Source organism: Engystomops pustulosus, chromosome 11 (assembly GCF_040894005.1).
Source record: "Engystomops pustulosus chromosome 11, aEngPut4.maternal, whole genome shotgun sequence".
Lineage (NCBI taxonomy): Eukaryota > Metazoa > Chordata > Amphibia > Anura > Leptodactylidae > Engystomops > Engystomops pustulosus.
This window is the reverse complement of record NC_092421.1, coordinates 26,339,564-26,358,579: the sequence shown is the minus strand read 5'-3', so window position 1 is coordinate 26,358,579 and position 19,016 is coordinate 26,339,564. Positions and strand designations below refer to the sequence as shown.

The window sequence follows — 19,016 nt, the reverse complement described above, 5'->3', positions numbered from 1 at the left end:
TTTTAATAAGACATCAATGCCCGACTTTCAGGAAGCCTTGTCACCTGACAGGGGACAATAGACATACCAGTAAGTGTCTTCCAAATGGAAAAGACTGTAAAGTTGAGTGGTGAAGGATGTGGTTTTAAAGGGGTTTTCCCACGAACAAAAGTTATGCCCTTTCCGCTGGATAGGGCCTAACTTGCAGATCAGAGGTGGTCTCAGTCAGACTATTGGAGCAGACGGAGAATGACCGTTCTGCTCCATTAATCTGTATGGAGCTGACGTAAATTGCTGAGCACCGCGCTCACCCATCCCTGTCAGCGCTAGAGACTAATGGAGAAAGAGAGAACATAGAGATTAATGGAGCAGTATGGTCATGCGCGGCCGGCTCTATAGGACCCCTCTTTCTTGCGATCTGTTAGGACCTATCCACGAACTTTAGTTCGCGGGAAAACTCCTTTAAGAAGAAACCAAATTCCCTGTGGATATTGCCTTTGCCGGCCTCCATTGCAGGTGTATGACTCCATTAAGAGAATCTAATTCTTCCCAAGGTTTTAAGTGTTCAAAATGTCATCCTATGTTCACATTCAAATGAACCACAGGTTCTCTGTTGGGCGTCTCCAGAATGCCTTTAAAAAATACCTGTCAGGGTAATTTGGGACACTAATCCACCCATATATCCTTATGCATCGGTGGTTTAGTGTCCCAAATCTTTAGTGTCCCCTTAGGTACCGGTTCCAGCGCTGTAATAACTTTTGATTTGGAGCTTTTGTTGGCTTGAAAAGTAATCGTTTTTAGTTCATATTGCAGTTTTATTATGCTCCCATAAAAGTCTGAAGTTTTACCTGAAGAATCCTATTGCTGGAGGATTCCCCCTTAATTTCTTTTGTTGTTTCTATGAATATCTCTCTTGTGAGCTCTCCATAATGTAACGTGTGAACGCGCACCCTAAGAAACCTCCGGCTAAAATAGGCTTGGCTGAGTTTTCACATAGGTGGGTAGACTAAACAGAATTCCTTTAATATTAATGTCTGTATTTTATGCTAAATTTGGTAGGTTCAGGTATTGGTTCTTAGCCATTCAGGACAGGAAATTAGTTTTACGTTCCCTTAATTGCAACACAGTTTTTTTTCACACTTAATAAAAATATTAAAACTCTGATAAAAAGTCTTCAAGAGTGTGTATAAGAATGGAACCAGACGACATGTACAGTGCTTTCTGTATACTTCCACATCTTGTGTTGGCTACACATTGCTACAAAAGACGTTGCTCGTGTGATTTTAGCCCCAATTGTCTGTTGCCTACTTCCTGGATCTATGCACTGTAGTAAAAAGCTAGGCCAGCTTCATTGTACGATGTGCTGTTGATAAACGGCCACCATCTTTTCTAACCGGCTGTCCCCAGGACCACTTTGTTGGCAAGAAAAAGTCAAGATTTGAAGGTATTGGGTATTTTTACATAATTAAATTAATTTCCCATTCTTAATTAAAATATAGGTCTCAGTGGTTCCTTGAGCAGCTGTTGAAATATTCCACTGGATCCGGTGAACAGCTGGACTGAGAATGACTGGTCCCAGCAGATGCAAGGTTGGACTGCTCCACCTTGGCATTTTTGGAGGTTTTTAGAGGTTTTTAGATCTGTCAAAATCAGAGACTACCATGGTTTTATACTGTAGAACCAGGTCTTTAACCAACCACTAATATAAATAAGCCAAACATATATTTTGGGCAGGAAATTATTCTAACAGATTGCAGGGAATATTCAACACATAAATGGGTTTCATCTTGAATCGGAACCTTTTATCACATTTTTACAAATACAGCTAGTGACAAGTTACCATGGAACCCTATTAACTAACTGGCACAAATTAGCTACAATTTGTTTTCCTTACATCCCCATAAATCAACTTTATTTTAGATCACCTGGCATCAGAGAGGACGTATCCTGCTCCGTCGGCCCTCCCGTTTCACATGCCTCTTCTCAGCATGTCATGTGACCAGGGTGATGTCATCTAAGGTCCCATACCTAGTTACGTTTGCAACCTCTACTACATGTATGTAGCTGATCACTTAGCAGTATCATGGCGTGATGACACCATGATTTCATGTGATCAGATACATACATGGGGTACACTGTGAAAATGTAACAGGACCCTGGTCACATGACATGCTGAGAAGAGGCATGGGAAATGGGAGGGCTGGTCCAGCAGGACATGTCCCCTCTCATGCCAGGTGATATAAAATAAAGTTGATTAATGGGGATGTAAGGAAAACCATTTGTAGCTAATTTGTGCCAGTTAGTTAATAGGGTTCCATGGTAACTTGTCATGGGGTAAAGAACATTTTTCTAATTTACTTCATTAAGAAATTTTGCTTAGTTTGTAAAGGCTGCAGTGTGCCCCTTAATTACATTGTTATACCTTTTTTTTTTTTTTTTTAACACCGCTATGAGCAGTGAGTGTTCACCCTTTCTGCTCTCTCCGTGGCTGTAGTATACTATTAGCAGTATCATCCGAGATCAAGCTGAAAGTAAAGCGGTAAATCCTCCCTTCTCAGAGCTGTTTAATCAAACACTGGGAGATAGACGTGAGCCCATGCGGTGTCCATAGACGCACACTGTACAAGTTGTGATACAGATCACTATTACAGGGAGTTATTATTTTTTTTTTTTTTGTAAAGTAAGCAGAATTTGTTCATGAAGTATATTAGAAACCTGTTCAGCATCTCCTCCCATCCCCTCACTAAACATAAAACATTATCTGAAAGGACAGCTACGCTTTAATTTAACCAAAACAGTCGAGAACTTCTCATCTTTGGGAGCGCTGGGTGTTGAATGCTTTCTACTTATGTGCATTGCTCATCAAATATAAAATTATACATTATGGTTCTAGATTAATAAAGCTGTTTTCTTCTGATTTTTGCTTCTGAGATCCAGAATAGACCGTGCTCTGACCATGTTTTTCTGGGTGGTGCCCAAGTGGATGAGACAAGCTAAGTGATCTTGTGACATGCACAGTAAAGCCGGCCAAGATTATCGAGTTGTTAGAAAATCTTGTGAGCAACTAAAATAGGAGCCAAGATTCTGCTCTGTTCTCTTTCTATACATTTCATCCTCGAATGCCGTTTCTTTTCTCGAATATTTGTCCTTTTTATGTGGCTGTTATTTATTGTTTAATGGCTTTTTGAGTCTTCCGCTGTAAAGCAAGATAAGCCTCTATCCTCTCCTAATTAGAGCAGGGCTGGATACTGGAGTAAATCAATTAATCTCTACGTCAGAGCTGTAATCTCCAGTCCTTGTGGTTTGGATGTATATCACCCAGCAGTTCTCCTTCATCCAGAAAGATGTGTAAATCCCTGACTCAACAGATGGATGAGCAAAGAATAGAGAATATTTCCAACCACAAGCCCTTTAAATCTCTGATGTTGGGTAATAATATCAGGGGTTGTTGTTGGAACAAAGCTACGACATGTTCATGTACTGTACAGAATATACAGCAACTACATAATTCCTAAAATCTAAGAAGGGAATTACATAGGATGTCTATTATATTGTTTCTATATGTATTTGTTTCAGATCTTGTTAACCTTCTTTTGAGAGAATGTGTGCACTGTCATATAAAAATATAATAGTGTTTAAAGGACATTTACCATCAGGATCATGGATTATAAACCAAGTACACTTACATGTTGGTGAATGCCCCCTTTATCGGGATCTGTTCTTTTAACTTCTTATGCCCTTGATTTTTTTAAGAAAGAATTTACTTTTCCCTTAACTTCTATGGGATTTTTTCAGGCTCATTTGCATAATTTTGAAAGCCTTACATAAAACAAAGGCATAAAAAGCTAAAAGAAGAGTGGATCCTAAAAGAGGGGACAGACACCATCATAGTGCAGTAAGTGTCCTTGGTTTATAATCCATAATCCTGATTTTCTTTAAAGTAATGTAGAGTCACTTACTGCCTCTAATTTTTACTACTTTTCCAACATTTTAAATAACAATACCGTTATTTAGAATTTTAAGATACTAAGCTGTATTTAGCAGCAGGTCTATCCCAGTTCTTACACAGTCTGGAGGGCCGACTGTGCTCTGTTGTTTGAGGACCGTGTGTAATCTGTACTGATGACCATAGAAATACAAGGAAAGCCAAACACAGGAAGGAATATAGGACCTGCTCTGATTCCTATGGCTCAGGCCGTCGGCTGAACCTGATTAAGTGTCTAATGATTTAACACTCTACATTCTCAGAGAGCGGAATCCTCAAGGGAAATATTTTCTAGATATATAGAGTTAATCATTAGCCTCCTTATCTGTCTAAAGTGGAGGTACCTCAGAAGGCTTTCATATACATTGCTTAATACAGGAGAAAGAAGCAAATAAAACCACCGAAAAGCTGCTTTACTTGATGAGGTTTAGTATTATCCCCTGCTTTGTTTAATTTCTGAAATAAAACAAAATAGTTTCAAAAGTCAAGTAACTTGCTTGTTTCCTAATGCAGGCAGCCCCAGGGTTGTGTACAAGATAGGTTCTGTAGCTTTGTTCTTAAGCTGAATTTGTATGCAAGTCGGAACTGTATACTTTATAATTGTAACCCCAACCAAAATTTTTTTTGGTCTCTTTGGCAATTAACAATAAATCTTAATTGCAGACACATTCGATAACTGTTATAACTGTTAATTGTAGCCCAAGGCTAAAGTACAGCAAATTACCAACATCCAGAGGTCCGTTTGTGACTAGGGGTCGTCTGTAAGTCAGGTGTTCTTAAGTAGGGGACCGCCTGTAATGTGTAGTAGTTAACTGTTCTGAGAACTTATCGCCTTAATACCTGTATAATATATATTTTTTCTTATCTGAGATCTGTTATTATTACCTATAATGAAGTACACATGAAAAGATGCTAGGATTATTCTATTCCTGCATTTCTCTTTATAGCTGAAGGGTAGTGTGTTACGAGAGCTGACTTCGGAGATGGCTGTCAGAAATGTAAACCGATTGGAGATATGTAGGTGTAGGCAACGCAGCCTGTATTCTGGACTTAGTTTATAAAAAGATCTAGAGGTCTGGTAATATGATAGAATTCCAGCTTCCACACGGATAATGGGAAACAACTTCCAAATCACCAAAAAACCAAGGGTCTGTCCAAACATCCCCAATGTTTCCATGTGGTCAACCTCTTTGGGGGCAGTAGGATACTATCATTGCTGGTTGATTATCATCTCCTTGTGTATCCTTGGTCATGGCCAACGAGAAATTATATTGGGTGAGGCAATTTAAATAACCCAAGCTCATGGCAGCCGAAGAGCTGGACTGGATTTCACTGTAGAATGACGGCGTTCTAGCGAGTGGAGAGAAGCTTGTTTTTACAACTACAGCAATTAGCTCAAAAAGTATTGACTGTTGTTAAGGCAACAGAGGTCCCGTTTTCACCGGCCCCAAGCAGATTGAATCGATGATTATAAAGCAGTCTCTATTTTCAATCATGGCATTTATTCGCTTCATGTGGGTCAAGTCCAGTATTTCACATGACAAACTCATTTATTTTTTTTTTTGGAATTTGAAATGAACTCTTGACACTTTTTTTGCATTTTCATCAGATCAGCTTGAATCTCTAAAAATTTTACTTCAACGTTATGTAACGGCACTCAAATCTAATCTAGTTCTTCTGAATAGTGGGACCGGGATATTTCCTATTATGTATATTAATGGATACGGAAATTGATAAAGTTAATTTGAATTTAAAGTGATTCTGTCAGGTTATATCTGTCAGGGTAAGATGGAGCAAGAGAAGCCGAGCTCTGTGATACATACAGCGGGGAAACAAAGTATTTAGTCACTAATTGTGCAAATTCTCTTAAAAAGAAGAGAGGTCTGTAATGGACATTATACATAGACCTCAACTATTCGAGCCAAAATGAGAAAGCAAATCCAGTAAATTACTTTGTCTGATATTTAAATAATGTATTTGCAAATTATGGTGGAAAGCAAGCAAACTAGGGAATTGGTGGGGGATCAGGATACAAGACCAAACATGTGTGGGGTGGTGTCCACCTTTGGTCTGTATATACTGGTGTATGTACCCCCTGCCCTCTGTTATTCCTCTGGGTAATGTGCAGTACTTGTTTGTAAGCAAATACCTTGAGTAGTTCTGAGGACTAGACCGTCTATATCTCTATACAGGCTTAGGCTTCATTCAGACGAACGTGTGCCCGCCGATGCACGGGAAGGAGGAGGGGGTGAGCACTGCTCGCTCCTTACCCTCTCCATAGAGATACACGACACACAGCACCGCATTACGGGGAAAGATAGGACATGTATGGTGCCGCATGTGTGGCCCCGTGCGGCCATTGACGACCAATGGGAGGCCGTATACACGTCCCTTAACGGCCGTGTGAATGTAGCCTAATTGTGATTTATTTGGAATGTATATTTAGCCATTTTGACCATTGGTGGACCTTTCCTATGGATTTATTTTAATTGATCTAATAAAGTCATAAAATGAGGTATAAAATAGTAGAAACTTTATTGAATATTGGTAATAATAACAGTTGTTAAAAGGTAGGCAAACAAGTAGGGTAACAAACAGACAAGGAAATCTTTCAAGGGAGCGGTGTAACCATAATGAAAACATGTAGGAAATGCTCCTGTTTACAGCTAAAGTGCTTAATAAATGAGACCAAAAACGGTCAGCATTAAATAAATTGAGCAGGAGGAAACAGTGTAATCATGCATACAAACCACGGACCCTCTGTTTCATTATGGTTACACCCGGTCCCTTGTAAGATTTCCTTGTCTGTTTGTTACCCTACTTGTTTGCCTACCTTTTAACAACTGTTATTATTACCAATATTCAATAAAGTTTTTCTACTATTTTATACCTCATTTTATACTACCGTATATACTCGAGTATAAGCCGACCCGAGTATAAGCCGAGACCCCTAATTTCAACACAAAAAACTGGGAAAACATATTCACTCGAGTATAAGCCGAGGGTGGGAAATGCATTGGTTACAGCCTCCCAGTATATAGTTTGCCAGCCCCTGTAGCATACAGCCTGCCCAGCCCCTGTAGTAGGAAAAAAAATAACACTGTACGCATCTTTCCGACGTCCCCCATAGGTCCTCTTCTGCCTCAGACTGTCTCAGACAGAAGAGGACCTTATACTCGAGTATATAAGGTTTTTTTTTTTTTTATTATTTTCTAATGGGTTTGTCTAATTTGGCTTAAGGGGGTGGTGTTAGGGCCCTATTTCCACCCCTTTTCTTCTCTTTTGGTGTGTTGATCTAATAAAGTGTCATTTTATGCATTCTACATTTTGGTTTCTGTTTTTCACGTTTTTGTGGAGTAATCCATATTCTTCTAAATTATCTATAGATTATGTAAATCTATGTAAGGATCTTGGAGAAATGGTGTGGAACAATTAATGTAGTTTCCCCCCCCCCCCCCCCCCTTATATGGGAAGTTCTGCTTAAGATTGTGACCTCAGAGAGCACAGAAAGACTTGTAATTTCTCTTAGGGCACAATAGGATCAGAAGACTCGGCTCAAGAGAAGGATTCATTTAATTTACAAATAGAAAGGAATAGCGGAATAGTATACATGGGGGTATTATTTACATAATGCTAAAAAAGATTGCTAGTTAAATTAGTTGGAAGATTATTAAAATTATCGACAAAGGTTATTAAATTGTTGATACATTTTTTAAATTAAAGTATCTCAAGTGATTGGTTTCACTTATTAGTGTTAAAGGAGTCTCTCTCCAAGAATATCCCCCAGAAACGGTAACTTGTTGTGTACAAGTGTTCCATTGCTGCTTTTGTATCTTCCATTGCTTCTGCCATTACTCCAACAAGCTATACAATGCCTCTCTCCCCTAAGATAAAGTAAAGGAAGGGGGGAGCTCAACCATACGGTCAAGTTCCCTCCTCTTCCTTGACTTCTAACCCTGCCCACCTGGGCCGATATCCCTCTAATCCTTAGACGAGCTCTCGCTGGTGTGGAACCGGTGCCCCCTTTCTACATGATTAACAATAGACATGTCACAGCTTCACTTTTTGCACATTGACAAATCTCAACACCTTCATCTGTCATATATCGTCATGATGCGCACACAGATTACGCAGCGCTGCACAGAGCTTGCCAAATTGGTCCCTGTCCCCATGGGGCTCACAATCTAATCAACCTACCAGTATGTTTTGGAATGTGGGAGAAAACCGGAAGACCTGGAGGAAACCCACGCAAACATTGAGAGAACATACAAAATATTTGTAGATTTTGACCTGCGCTACAAGGCTGTAGTGCTGACCACTGAGCCACCGTGCTGTCATGATACAAATATTAGTAGTTTATGTGGCAAGTACTTGATGCAATCCATGCCTCTTGTAAATTTAATGCCAAGCTGTTAGTCTAGCAATAAACCAAGTCTAAGATCAACTATGCACTGCCTTCTCCGCGAGGTAATTATCTCTTTTTAACAAGTTATTAGCGGCTCTAGTTGTTGATTACACCTTTTGGGGGACACCCATCAATAATGCATGTCATGCTAAATAGCTACTAAGTGCTAGAAAGCTGTAATACTCTTATCACTGGGGAGTTGTTACAAGTAATAGTCTCACAACTCCGCATCTTATAAGAAGTAATTGCTTTTCAGTTCTGTAGGTGCCACCAACACTTTTTACTAGGGGAAGACCTAGGGAAAACTTAAGTGTTATACCCCTCCTTTCTCGAGTTGTTCTTCACTGATTTGCAGTGTTGGTAGAGTAACGGCAGCTGTGTAGTATGCTCTTTTATTTTGGTGTTATAATTAAAGGGGTTTCACGGTGGCTATTTTTGCTGGTAAAAGAAACCGTCAGGTATGTGAGGCCATAAGCCTTATTAAGACAGCCAAAAATTGCAACCAGATCACAGCCACAATCAAGTTTTTGGTACATGGTCATGGTGCGTTACGCTCACTGTGTCGCACCGTGACCGAGGCAGACGACTGTGCCACAAAATTTCTTATATTGAAGTAGATTTACAGTGTGAACATTTATCTTTCAATAGAGGGGTGAGGAGCGCTCAGTCCCCCTCCCTCCTTTACCAAAGCCCTGAGCTCGCCCGGGAACGGTATAGGAAAGTACATAGTTGTGTGGATAAGGCCTTTGTCAGATACATTTCCAGCTTTCAACATTTTGGGGCACATTTACTTACCCGCTCCTGTCGCGATCCCCGAGGTGTGTTGTCCGACGAAGATGAAGATTCACTAAGATCGTGCCCCCGATATCCTGCATGTGTCGCTTCCTCGCTCAGGTCCGGCAGAGTTTACCTTCTTCTTCCCGGTGTATGTGAGTGAATGTCTTGCGACAAAATTTTAATTTTAAATCCGGCGCTTAGTCAGAATCATTCGGGTTGTCCGGCGGCCAAGGCCCCCCGATATGTGTTGCATGAAAGTCAGCGCGATTGCACCAAAATCCGATCACGTGCGGCAAAAACCCCTGTTAAATGCGGAGAAATAGTCGGGAAACCCGATGGAAATGCGGACCCTTTGTAAATGTGCCCCTTTGAATGTAAACTAATACATATCCTTTAATGCTCAAACATCCCATATACTACATTATTTCTTGGATGCCAAGTCTTCATTCATCAGTATCTCCTCAGTGGAAACTATACACAGCAGGGAGCACAGGATGGATGCTGGGGATGTGTTGCAGCCCTCCTTTGTAACCTGTAAATGGGGAATCCTCTCTACATTTCCTTACAATGGAAGCTACATATGAGATGTAAAACATGAGCCTTAGATGTGTTAGTAGTGAGGCTCCTACCAGTTGTCTTGCGACCAGACAGAGGAGAGTGAAGAGTAGGGATCATCATAAATATAACATTGTTAAGAATTCTGCTTCTTTAAGTTTATGAATATCGTATTATTTTGGCAGCTTTATACCATAGCAGACATCTGATAATGTGAATGTTGCATAAATTCAGATGTCCTGCAGTTTGTATGCCATGAATTGTACATGCAGTGTTCAGCCGCTGAAGGATCTCATTGAGCTTTTCTTTTTCTCCGCAGTGCGTCTCCATGACAGTATTTCAGAAGAGGGTTTTCACTATCTTGTTTTCGACCTGTAAGTATTAACCTAGAGGAAGCCTCTCCTGTCTCCTTAATAATCTCCATCGATATGACTTGTGGGACAAGTGACATCTGCAGTGTCACTGCATATCTTACTACCCCTATTATTACTTTTCTGGACACTTTGCACGTAGAGATTTGTTATGTCTTCTACAATGTGAACACTAATTTTATAAACCTAGGAAAAGTCAATTATTTGCATGGTTTACTTACTGTACTGCATTTGCATTGATGTATCTATCCTCATACTCATCTAGTTTTCTGAACCAGACACTGAATGACTTCCCCTATTTAAAGGGAATGTGTCTTCTACATTTACCTCGTTACAATATCAACACCTTCTGTTAGGGTATCAAGTGTCCTTTCTAGAATTCCCTCTTTTATGTGAAAAATCTGAAAAAACTTTGTTAAAATGCGCAGAGAAGAATCTGCTTTTGCCAGAGACGAGTCAAACTGCGAATCTGGAGGGGTGGCCTCATTTCAGACATAGTATGGAATTGGATCTGCAGCTTGCCAACTAGGACTTTACCCGCACATATGCCCATATCTGTAGCTCACGGAACCAAGATGAGATGCTCTTCTTTTATACAACACCAAATCCATGTTTCTAGGTGCTATAGAACCTAACATATATGTCTCTAAATGAATGATCCGCTTCCTACCTCTGAGCCTGACTCATCTTTAGCACAATATGACTCTTCCTGCCCATTTTCTCATGACTTTGGAGGAATTTTTTTTCCATAAGTGAACAGGTGAGATTTCGTATAAGAGGGAGTTCCTGAGGACTCGTTATATCCTAACTGAGGGGGCTTAAGGTTTAGGATGGATTTTGCATAACAAATTGGTCACATGAACTCCAATCATTGGCCACAATCCTTATATTTCTATTGAGAGGAAAAAGGTCACATTTTCAGCAGGAGCCTTGTTAATGCCTTGTTTCATATATCTGATGGGATACATTAGGTTTGTCTGCTGGGGAATGTTTCAGGTCCCTCCTGGGTAGTTAATGCCTATTTTGAGTCACCCTGTTATCAGCCAGTGTGCAGTTGACCCTTCATGGCTCCCGTAGAGAGGCAACGCTCTGCCACAAGCTTCCCTTAGGCTTTTAGCTTTACTGTTAGATGTTTGATTATATTTATTGTTTTTTCCCCTCCATTTCTTAACAGGCTTTTTCTTTTCTTTATCTCTCAGGGTCACAGGCGGAGAGCTGTTTGAAGACATTGTAGCGAGAGAATATTACAGTGAAGCAGATGCCAGGTGAGGATAAATCCGTCACATTCTGAAGGCATGGGAACAATCTCTCAATCGTTTCCATTGTTCCTACCTTTCAAGGGAAAACCTCTGGCCTTAGAGACATGCCTTTGGAAAATCACCACTCTCTCCTCATTGTTACTACGTGGGTGTGTGAAGCAGTGACATAAACAATCCTTTAAGGAATGGGAGGCAGCGGAAAGTCTAGGTGCGCGCAGGCTGCTCCGATACGTAAAGGTATAGATGATACATCGCAGCAAATTGGGCATTAGGTTACTTTGTTTAGGGATTCCCAAAGTGGAACATATTCTTTCGGAGTCTGTTTACATAATAAACGGGTATAAATCCATACACAAATATAACCCAGCTTCAATGCTGCAACCTGTGCTACCGCTTTTGCAGTTTTGTTTATTTACTTCCTGCCGTTCAAGAGTCGCAGATTTTTTTTTTTTTTATGGAGTTGCTGTTTAAAGAAGAATGAGTAACTGATCTGTTTTTTTTTCCGCTGATTCCAATAGATTTGCATTGGTGTCTGTTATTATTCATTTTGATATCTACCTTTTGTATACTACAGGGGGTAGGCTGGCTGCATACTACAGGGGGCTGGCTGGCTGTATACTACAGGGGGCAGGCTGGCTGTATACTACAGGGGGCAGGCTGGCTGTATGCTACATGGGGCAGGCTGGCTGCATACTACAGGGGGCTGGGCAGGCTGTATACTACATGGGGGCAGGCTGGCTGCATACTACAGGGGGCTGGCTGGCTGTATACTACATGGGGGCTGGCTGGCTGCATACTACAGGGGGCTGGGCAGGCTGCATACTACAGGGGGCTGGGCAGGCTGTATACTACATGGGGACAGGCTGGCTGCATACTACAGGGGGCTGGCTGGCTGTATACTACAGGGGGCAGGCTGGCTGTATGCTACATGGGGGCAGGCTGGCTGCATACTACAGGGGGCTGGGCAGGCTGCATACTACAGGGGGCTGTGCAGGCTGTATACTACATGGGGGCAGGCTGGCTGCATACTACAGGGGGCTGGCTGGCTGTATGCTACATGGGGGCAGGCTGGCTGTATGCTACATGGGGGCAGGCTGGCTGTATGCTACATGGGGGCAGGCTGGCTGCATACTACAGGGGGCTGGGCAGGCTGCATACTACATGGGGGCAGGCTGGCTGCATACTACAGGGGGCTGGCTGGCTGTATGCTACATGGGGGCAGGCTGGCTGTATGCTACATGGGGGCAGGCTGGCTGTATGCTACATGGGGGCAGGCTGGCTGTATGCTACATGGGGGCAGGCTGGCTGTATGCTACATGGGGGCAGGCTGGCTGTATGCTACATGGGGGCAGGCTGGCTGTATGCTACATGGGGGCAGGCTGGCTGTATGCTACATGGGGGCAGGCTGGCTGCATGCTACATGGGGGCAGGCTGGCTGCATGCTACATGGGGGCAGGCTGGCTGCATGCTACATGGGGGCAGGCTGGCTGTATGCTACATGGGGGCAGGCTGGCTGTATGCTACATGGGGGCAGGCTGGCTGTATGCTACATGGGGGCAGGCTGGCTGTATGCTACATGGGGGCTGGCTGGCTGTATGCTACATGGGGGCTGGCTGGCTGTATACTACATGGGAGCTGGCTGGCTGTATACTACATGGGAGCTGGCTGGCTGTATACTACATGGGGGCTGGCTGGCTGTATACTACATGGGGGCTGGCTGGCTGTATACTACATGGGGGCTGGCTGGCTGTATACTACATGGGGGCGGGGTGGTTGTATACTACATGGGGGCGTTCTGGCTGTATACTACATGGGGGCGTGCTGGCTATATACTGGGAGGCTGTGATCAATGCATTTCCCACCTCGAGTCAATAGGTTTTCCCACTTATTAGTGTTAAAATTAGGGGTCTCGGCTTATACTCGGGTCGGCTTATACTCGAGTATACATGGTATAAATACTCAATATAACAGTTGCGCTCTGTTCTTTACTCTTTTTTTTAACAGAAGTAACGGATGTTTGAGCGGTAGTGTGACCAGGGCCATACTTTGCTACCAATGTAACCGTCCAAACATCTGTTTAAATTACATTCTGTCCTGTGGTTTGTTTGTTTTTTTTAAAATAAAACTAAAGACAAATCTCAAATGGGAACATTTTAGCGCACTGAAGTATGGGCATCACAATATGCCAAAACTAAGACGTTTTCTTTTGTACAAAAGATTTACATTTTTTAATGTATAAAAATGTAGGAAAAGCTTATACACATTCGGTATCTCTGTGAACGATCCAGTCCAATGAATGAACGTGAGTTGTCATTTGTCACAGTAAAAGCTGTAAAAACAGAGGCCCACAAAAAAACGGTGCAAATTAATTTTGGCCATATGTGGAATTTTTCCCCGATTCCTAGTACACGGCACAGAATAATATTGTACAGTAGGAAGTAAGACTTGTCATGCAGAAAACAAGCCCTCATGCACCACTGTACACAAAAAAGTAAAAAAAGTTATGACTTATGAGTAGTATTCAGTACTTCTTGTCTAAACCATTTTGGTAATTCACTTTTTATTCCTTTTCTTATGGGTGGTAAAATAGCAGAGAGTCTTGATTTTGGCATTTTGTAAGTTTTATCCTGTTATGACATTCACTGTATGAAATAAAATATTTTTCTATTTGCCGCATTTTTCGGACTATAAGGCGCACCGGATTATAAGGCGCACCATCAATAAATGCCTGCTAAATGTCTAGGTTCATATATAAGGTGCACCTGATTATAAGGATGAATGACCAGCAGGTGGCAGACCTGTGCACAGTTCAAGGCAGCTGTTGTCTATAAGTACGGTTCATATATAAGGCGCACTGGACTATAAGGCGCATCTCTGAGAAAATCAGAGGATTTTTTGTGCGCCTTATAGTCCGAAAAATACAGTAAATAGAATGGCCGTTTTCAAATGTGGAGATGTTTAATGTGTTGTTTACCACAGAAAGAAGGGTGATTCAAACAATTTTGAAATAATTTTTCTTAATGTTTTGAATTCTTATTTTCACCAAGCAGGGGGTGAGGAGAGGTGTCTTACCATACATATTGAAGCCTACTTTTATGCCACCCTGAAAGCCAGACAGACACTAATTACAGCTCATGTCCCTGTTTACAGGTCGACACAACAAAATAAATGAGAATGTTTAGGAAGTTTAGGATGGGAAGCCCCATAAAATCTATGACATTGAATTCACAGTGGGCTACATTAGATAAAGACTTCCCTAATTAAGTACTTTATAACTTTTTCTAAGCTGTTGCAAGAAAATCTATGACACAGTATCCTGGGAATGGCAGTACAGCTGGCAAGTATTAATTTAGGGTTTGACTACTGTGGGTAATTACAGGTTGCTAATTCTATACCGAAATTTGGATGCAAAATCATTCTCTACACTTTTAAAAAGTTGCTATGTCAACAATATAGCAATGTGTGACATGTAACCTCCATGGAACTTGTGCACACTATGGAACTGTTTCGCTAATACTGACTCGCGACTCTGGGGGCCCTCAGCGGACTCGCGACTCTGGGGGCCCTCAGCGGACTCGCGACTCTGGGGGCCCTCAGCGGACTCGCGACTCTGGGGGCCCTCAGCGGACTCGCGACTCTGGGGGCCCTCAGCGGACTCGCGACTCTGGGGGCCCTCAGCACATTTGCCTGTGACTAGTTCAGTCTCCTATCTTCTGTAAAATAGGAAGGAAATCATTCGGGTGCAGTTAAACTTTTATTTTTTAATTTTGGCATATGCTGAATCGCTGACATATTTCTAAGCAGGCATACATATTGACTTTGCCAATAAAATACCATCTGGAGACAAAAACAAAATGTGCCTTTGGCTGCCAGCTTGTTTTGTATATTGCTTTCTGTGTTAAACAGTGGTGCTACTTTACATTGGTTTTGATACATTTTTGTGTCTAAACAAGAAAGAACCTGCATGTGACAGGCTTTTCCTATTGTTTGTTATTTTACACTTGTTTATTGCCGACATGTTTTATTGTTGAATTATACGGTAGATTACTTACAGTAAGATGTTCAGTTTTCTCACTCTATTCTATCTATAAGGAACATGACAGGTTTTATTCCACTAATAAAATGGGGCATTATAAGGGGGCACTAGTCTCCACAGGTGGGGTATCAAATGTCCTTTCTAGAATTCCCTTTTTTATGGTAAAATTTAATAATTTACCTATTAAAAAAAAAAAAAATCCCATAAAGTCAGACAAATATGACTCTTCACACCTCATCAATCTTAAATGTATGGCTTGTGGAAGGCGAGGAGTGAAAAACGGTAAAAAATTTTCTTGAAGGCGTTAAAAGGCACCAGCTTTTACACCACTCAACTCACCGCTCCCTCAGAGTTGAGTCATGCTGATAGGGGGGACCCTCTTTCTAAACTGGTTACTAGTTAAAGTGAGCCTGTCATGAGGCTATACGCCCAATGCTGAATGTCCCAGAATTTTGAAGCACACCATTGTGATCCGGTCACTGTCCTTCAGGTTGGTCCCGGATTATTGCAGTCTGCAATGGTTTGGGCACCTGTGTGCCAAGTGAGTTATGCAGTGGCTGCTGTTTCTCACTACTGATGTGGGTGATAATACCTTAGCATTTTAGTACAGGCGGTCGGTCCCCTACTTAAGAACACCTGACTTACATACGACCCCTAGTTACAAACGGACCTCTGGATATTGGTACTGTACTTTATCCTTAGGCTACAATATACAGCTGTAACAGTTATCACAGGTGTCTGTAATGAAGCTTTAGTGTTCACTGGTTTTAATGACAATCCAACATTTTTAAAATCCCATTGTCACAGAGATAAAAAAAAAAAATTGGCTGGGGTTACAATGAGAAAGTATACAGTTCCGACTTACATACAAATTCAACTTAAGAACAAACCAACAGAGCATATCTTGTATGTAACCAGGGGACTGCCTGTATTTAGAAGCCTCCCCAACAATACAATCCCTCGAATATTGGTAGACATTTTTGAAAGTCCAAAAATGTGTATGTATATGGTGCAATCGTTTTATGGTTTTTGAAATGCAGAGATGGAAATCAAAAGTTGTCATAGTAAAAGGTTTCCCCAAGATTCCTTTGTCTAATCAGCTTTGTTTGAAAATGATAAATGGTTCAGTGTCACAAATCTACAACAATAGGGAATCCGTGTTATTTGGGGTTTGTTTGTGTGAATAATTCAGTTTCCAGCTTATTATTGTGGGAAGTAGGAAAGCTTAGAAAGTTCAATTCAAAAAGAGGCTTTTAATTGTAATATTCAAAATATTATCATTTTTTACTTAAATGATTAAAATTATGCACTTATCCATTCCCAAATGTATTTTGACATAATGTTTTTACCAGCTTTATATAGAACTTCCTTTGCTCTTTTCTATGATATGAGGTTAGTGGTAAGACTACTAGGAGACCAACTGAGAAATTTGTATTTCTTGTATACTACTTGTAGTCTAGAGAAGCGGGTCCCCAACAGCTGGGTTGTGGTCAAAGAACTTTATGGGGAAAAACAATCAGATGCTTTCGATTTCCCTGTTACCATTCAGCAATCATCTTCTCCTCTTCACAGCCAAAGCTTTGCTCAGTTCTGAAGTCAGAAGGCACAATGATGGCATCACATCATACCTACCAGCTTCTGAGCCACCCACAGCTGTGGAAGAAGAGGGAGGAGGGCTACTGCAGAGGAGGGGGAAGTGGAGTATGTAATTTTTTTTAACAGCAAAAAGGGGGGAATACAAATAGGCTGATGCAGGAATAATGGGGGAATTTCATAAAATGGGGCATTATATGGAAGTGGCTAAAGAAAATAGGGTATTATTAGGTTGGGGGCTACACAAAAGATGGCATTTTAAGGATCGGGCTACAGACAATGGGACATTGTAAGGAGGGCGCTACGGAAAAGGGGGCATTATAAGAATGGGACTCCAGAAAATGGGGAATTATTGGGAGGTAGCTACAGAAAAGGGGGCACTACATGAAGGGAGCTACAGAAAATTGGACATTATAAGGAGGGGCTACATTATAATGTATTGAGAGGGCATTATAATAAGGGGGCTACAGACAAGGGGCACTAATGGAGCCTTATATGGTGGAAGGGGGTTGTATTTGACTTTATTGACTCATATGGGGTTGTATTTATATACAGGGGTAAGGTTGAGGCTCTTGCACTTATTTTTTTTTATGCTCCCTCCTTATAGCCCAGCATTTTGTATTCGGTCTTTATAATATTTACATTCAGGATTATTTGATTGTTGCGTCAATAATTGTAGCAGAAAGGTGAACCATAGAAATACTGGGTGAACACTGGTTTATGTAGCAGCCCAAGCATTGGTTTTAGGTTGGTTTTCTGAGGAATGGAGATCAACTTAATAGGAAGTTGTGCTGTGAGGATGGGAGAATGAATTTGTCATTGTTGTCGGACTGGAAGGGTAATTTAAATCGTCATTTAGAGGGGTTAGGTAATCCGTTCCCACAACAGATCACACTGCTATTTGGAGAGGACTGCCTAGAAGTCAGGGGAGGAACGAGAAAACAGGATACTATGCCTTTCTTTCAAATCTGTAGAGTTTGCAGTAGTCCTTTTAAAGTGAAATGTGTGAGCTACAAAAGATTAGGTCTTTTTTTAATTTCCTGTTAGATCCTGTCCCAAAGGCAAAGTGATTCTGAACAAAGAGGTTCTTGTTTCTGCTACAAAGCTTGATTGATATGGTATCCACTGATAGGCTCAATCTGACTGACGGGGAAATAGAAAAATAATAGAATTGAGTTCCACTAAGCGAACTTTCCCAAAACTTAGTTGCTGTGTGTGCCAGCGACAGAGACACTTGAAGACTTTGTCCATTTTTGGGCAAGATGTTGAATGCTAAGTTAGCATCTCTCACTACACTATATGGGTGGTATTTGGGGACCTCGTGCTGAGCCTTCCTGCTACAAATCTCTCTTGGGAAACATTGGTTACTTTATTTTCTAGCCAAAATCTGTTGCAGATGTACATCGGTCTTAAACAGAGAGATTGAGATTTATCACTGAGGTTTTGAAGCTTGGTGTATAGATTTTCTTTACCAAGTGACCATTCCAAGTTTCATGCTTAGCACGACCTACACTCACCGGCCACTTTATTAGGTACACCATGCTAGTAACGGGTTGGACCCCCTTTTGCCTTCAGAACTGCCTCAATTCTTTTATGGCATAGAATCAACAAGATGCTGGAAGCATTCCTCAGAGATTTTGGTCCATATTGACATGATGGCATCACACAGTTGCCGCAGATTTGTCGGCTGCACATCCATGATGCGAATCTCCCGTTCCACCACATCCCAAAGATGCTCTATTGGATTGAGATCTGGTGACTGTGGAGGCCATTTGAGTACAGTGAACTCATTGTCATGTTCAAGAAACCAGTCTGAGATGATTCCAGCTTTATGACATGGCGCATTATCCTGCTGAAAGTAGCCATCAGATGTTACAGATTTTGCAGAGCACCCAATCTGGAAGCTTTATGCCCCTAGCAACTATCCATGGCTGTAATTGGTAAAGTGGACACCTGGCAGACACACCTGACCAATCACAGCCATTCCTAAATTCAGCCATTCAATTCTGCTCATCTCTAATTGGAAAACCTACACAGTACATCTACAGCAGCTGTA

At 41.5% G+C, this 19,016-nt stretch overlaps 1 protein-coding gene across 24 annotated transcripts in view; it reads left to right on the top strand.

The window, feature by feature from the left end:
* Positions 1-19,016, top strand: part of CAMK2G (calcium/calmodulin dependent protein kinase II gamma) — a 173,611-nt gene that overhangs the window by 95,006 nt on the left and 59,589 nt on the right. For all 24 annotated transcript variants that reach the window (XM_072130635.1, XM_072130642.1, XM_072130637.1 and 21 more), the window contains exons 4-5: positions 10,021-10,075; positions 11,272-11,337. In XM_072130635.1, the coding sequence (XP_071986736.1) occupies positions 10,021-10,075; positions 11,272-11,337 (121 nt within the window). The remainder of the gene's footprint in view (positions 1-10,020; positions 10,076-11,271; positions 11,338-19,016) is intronic.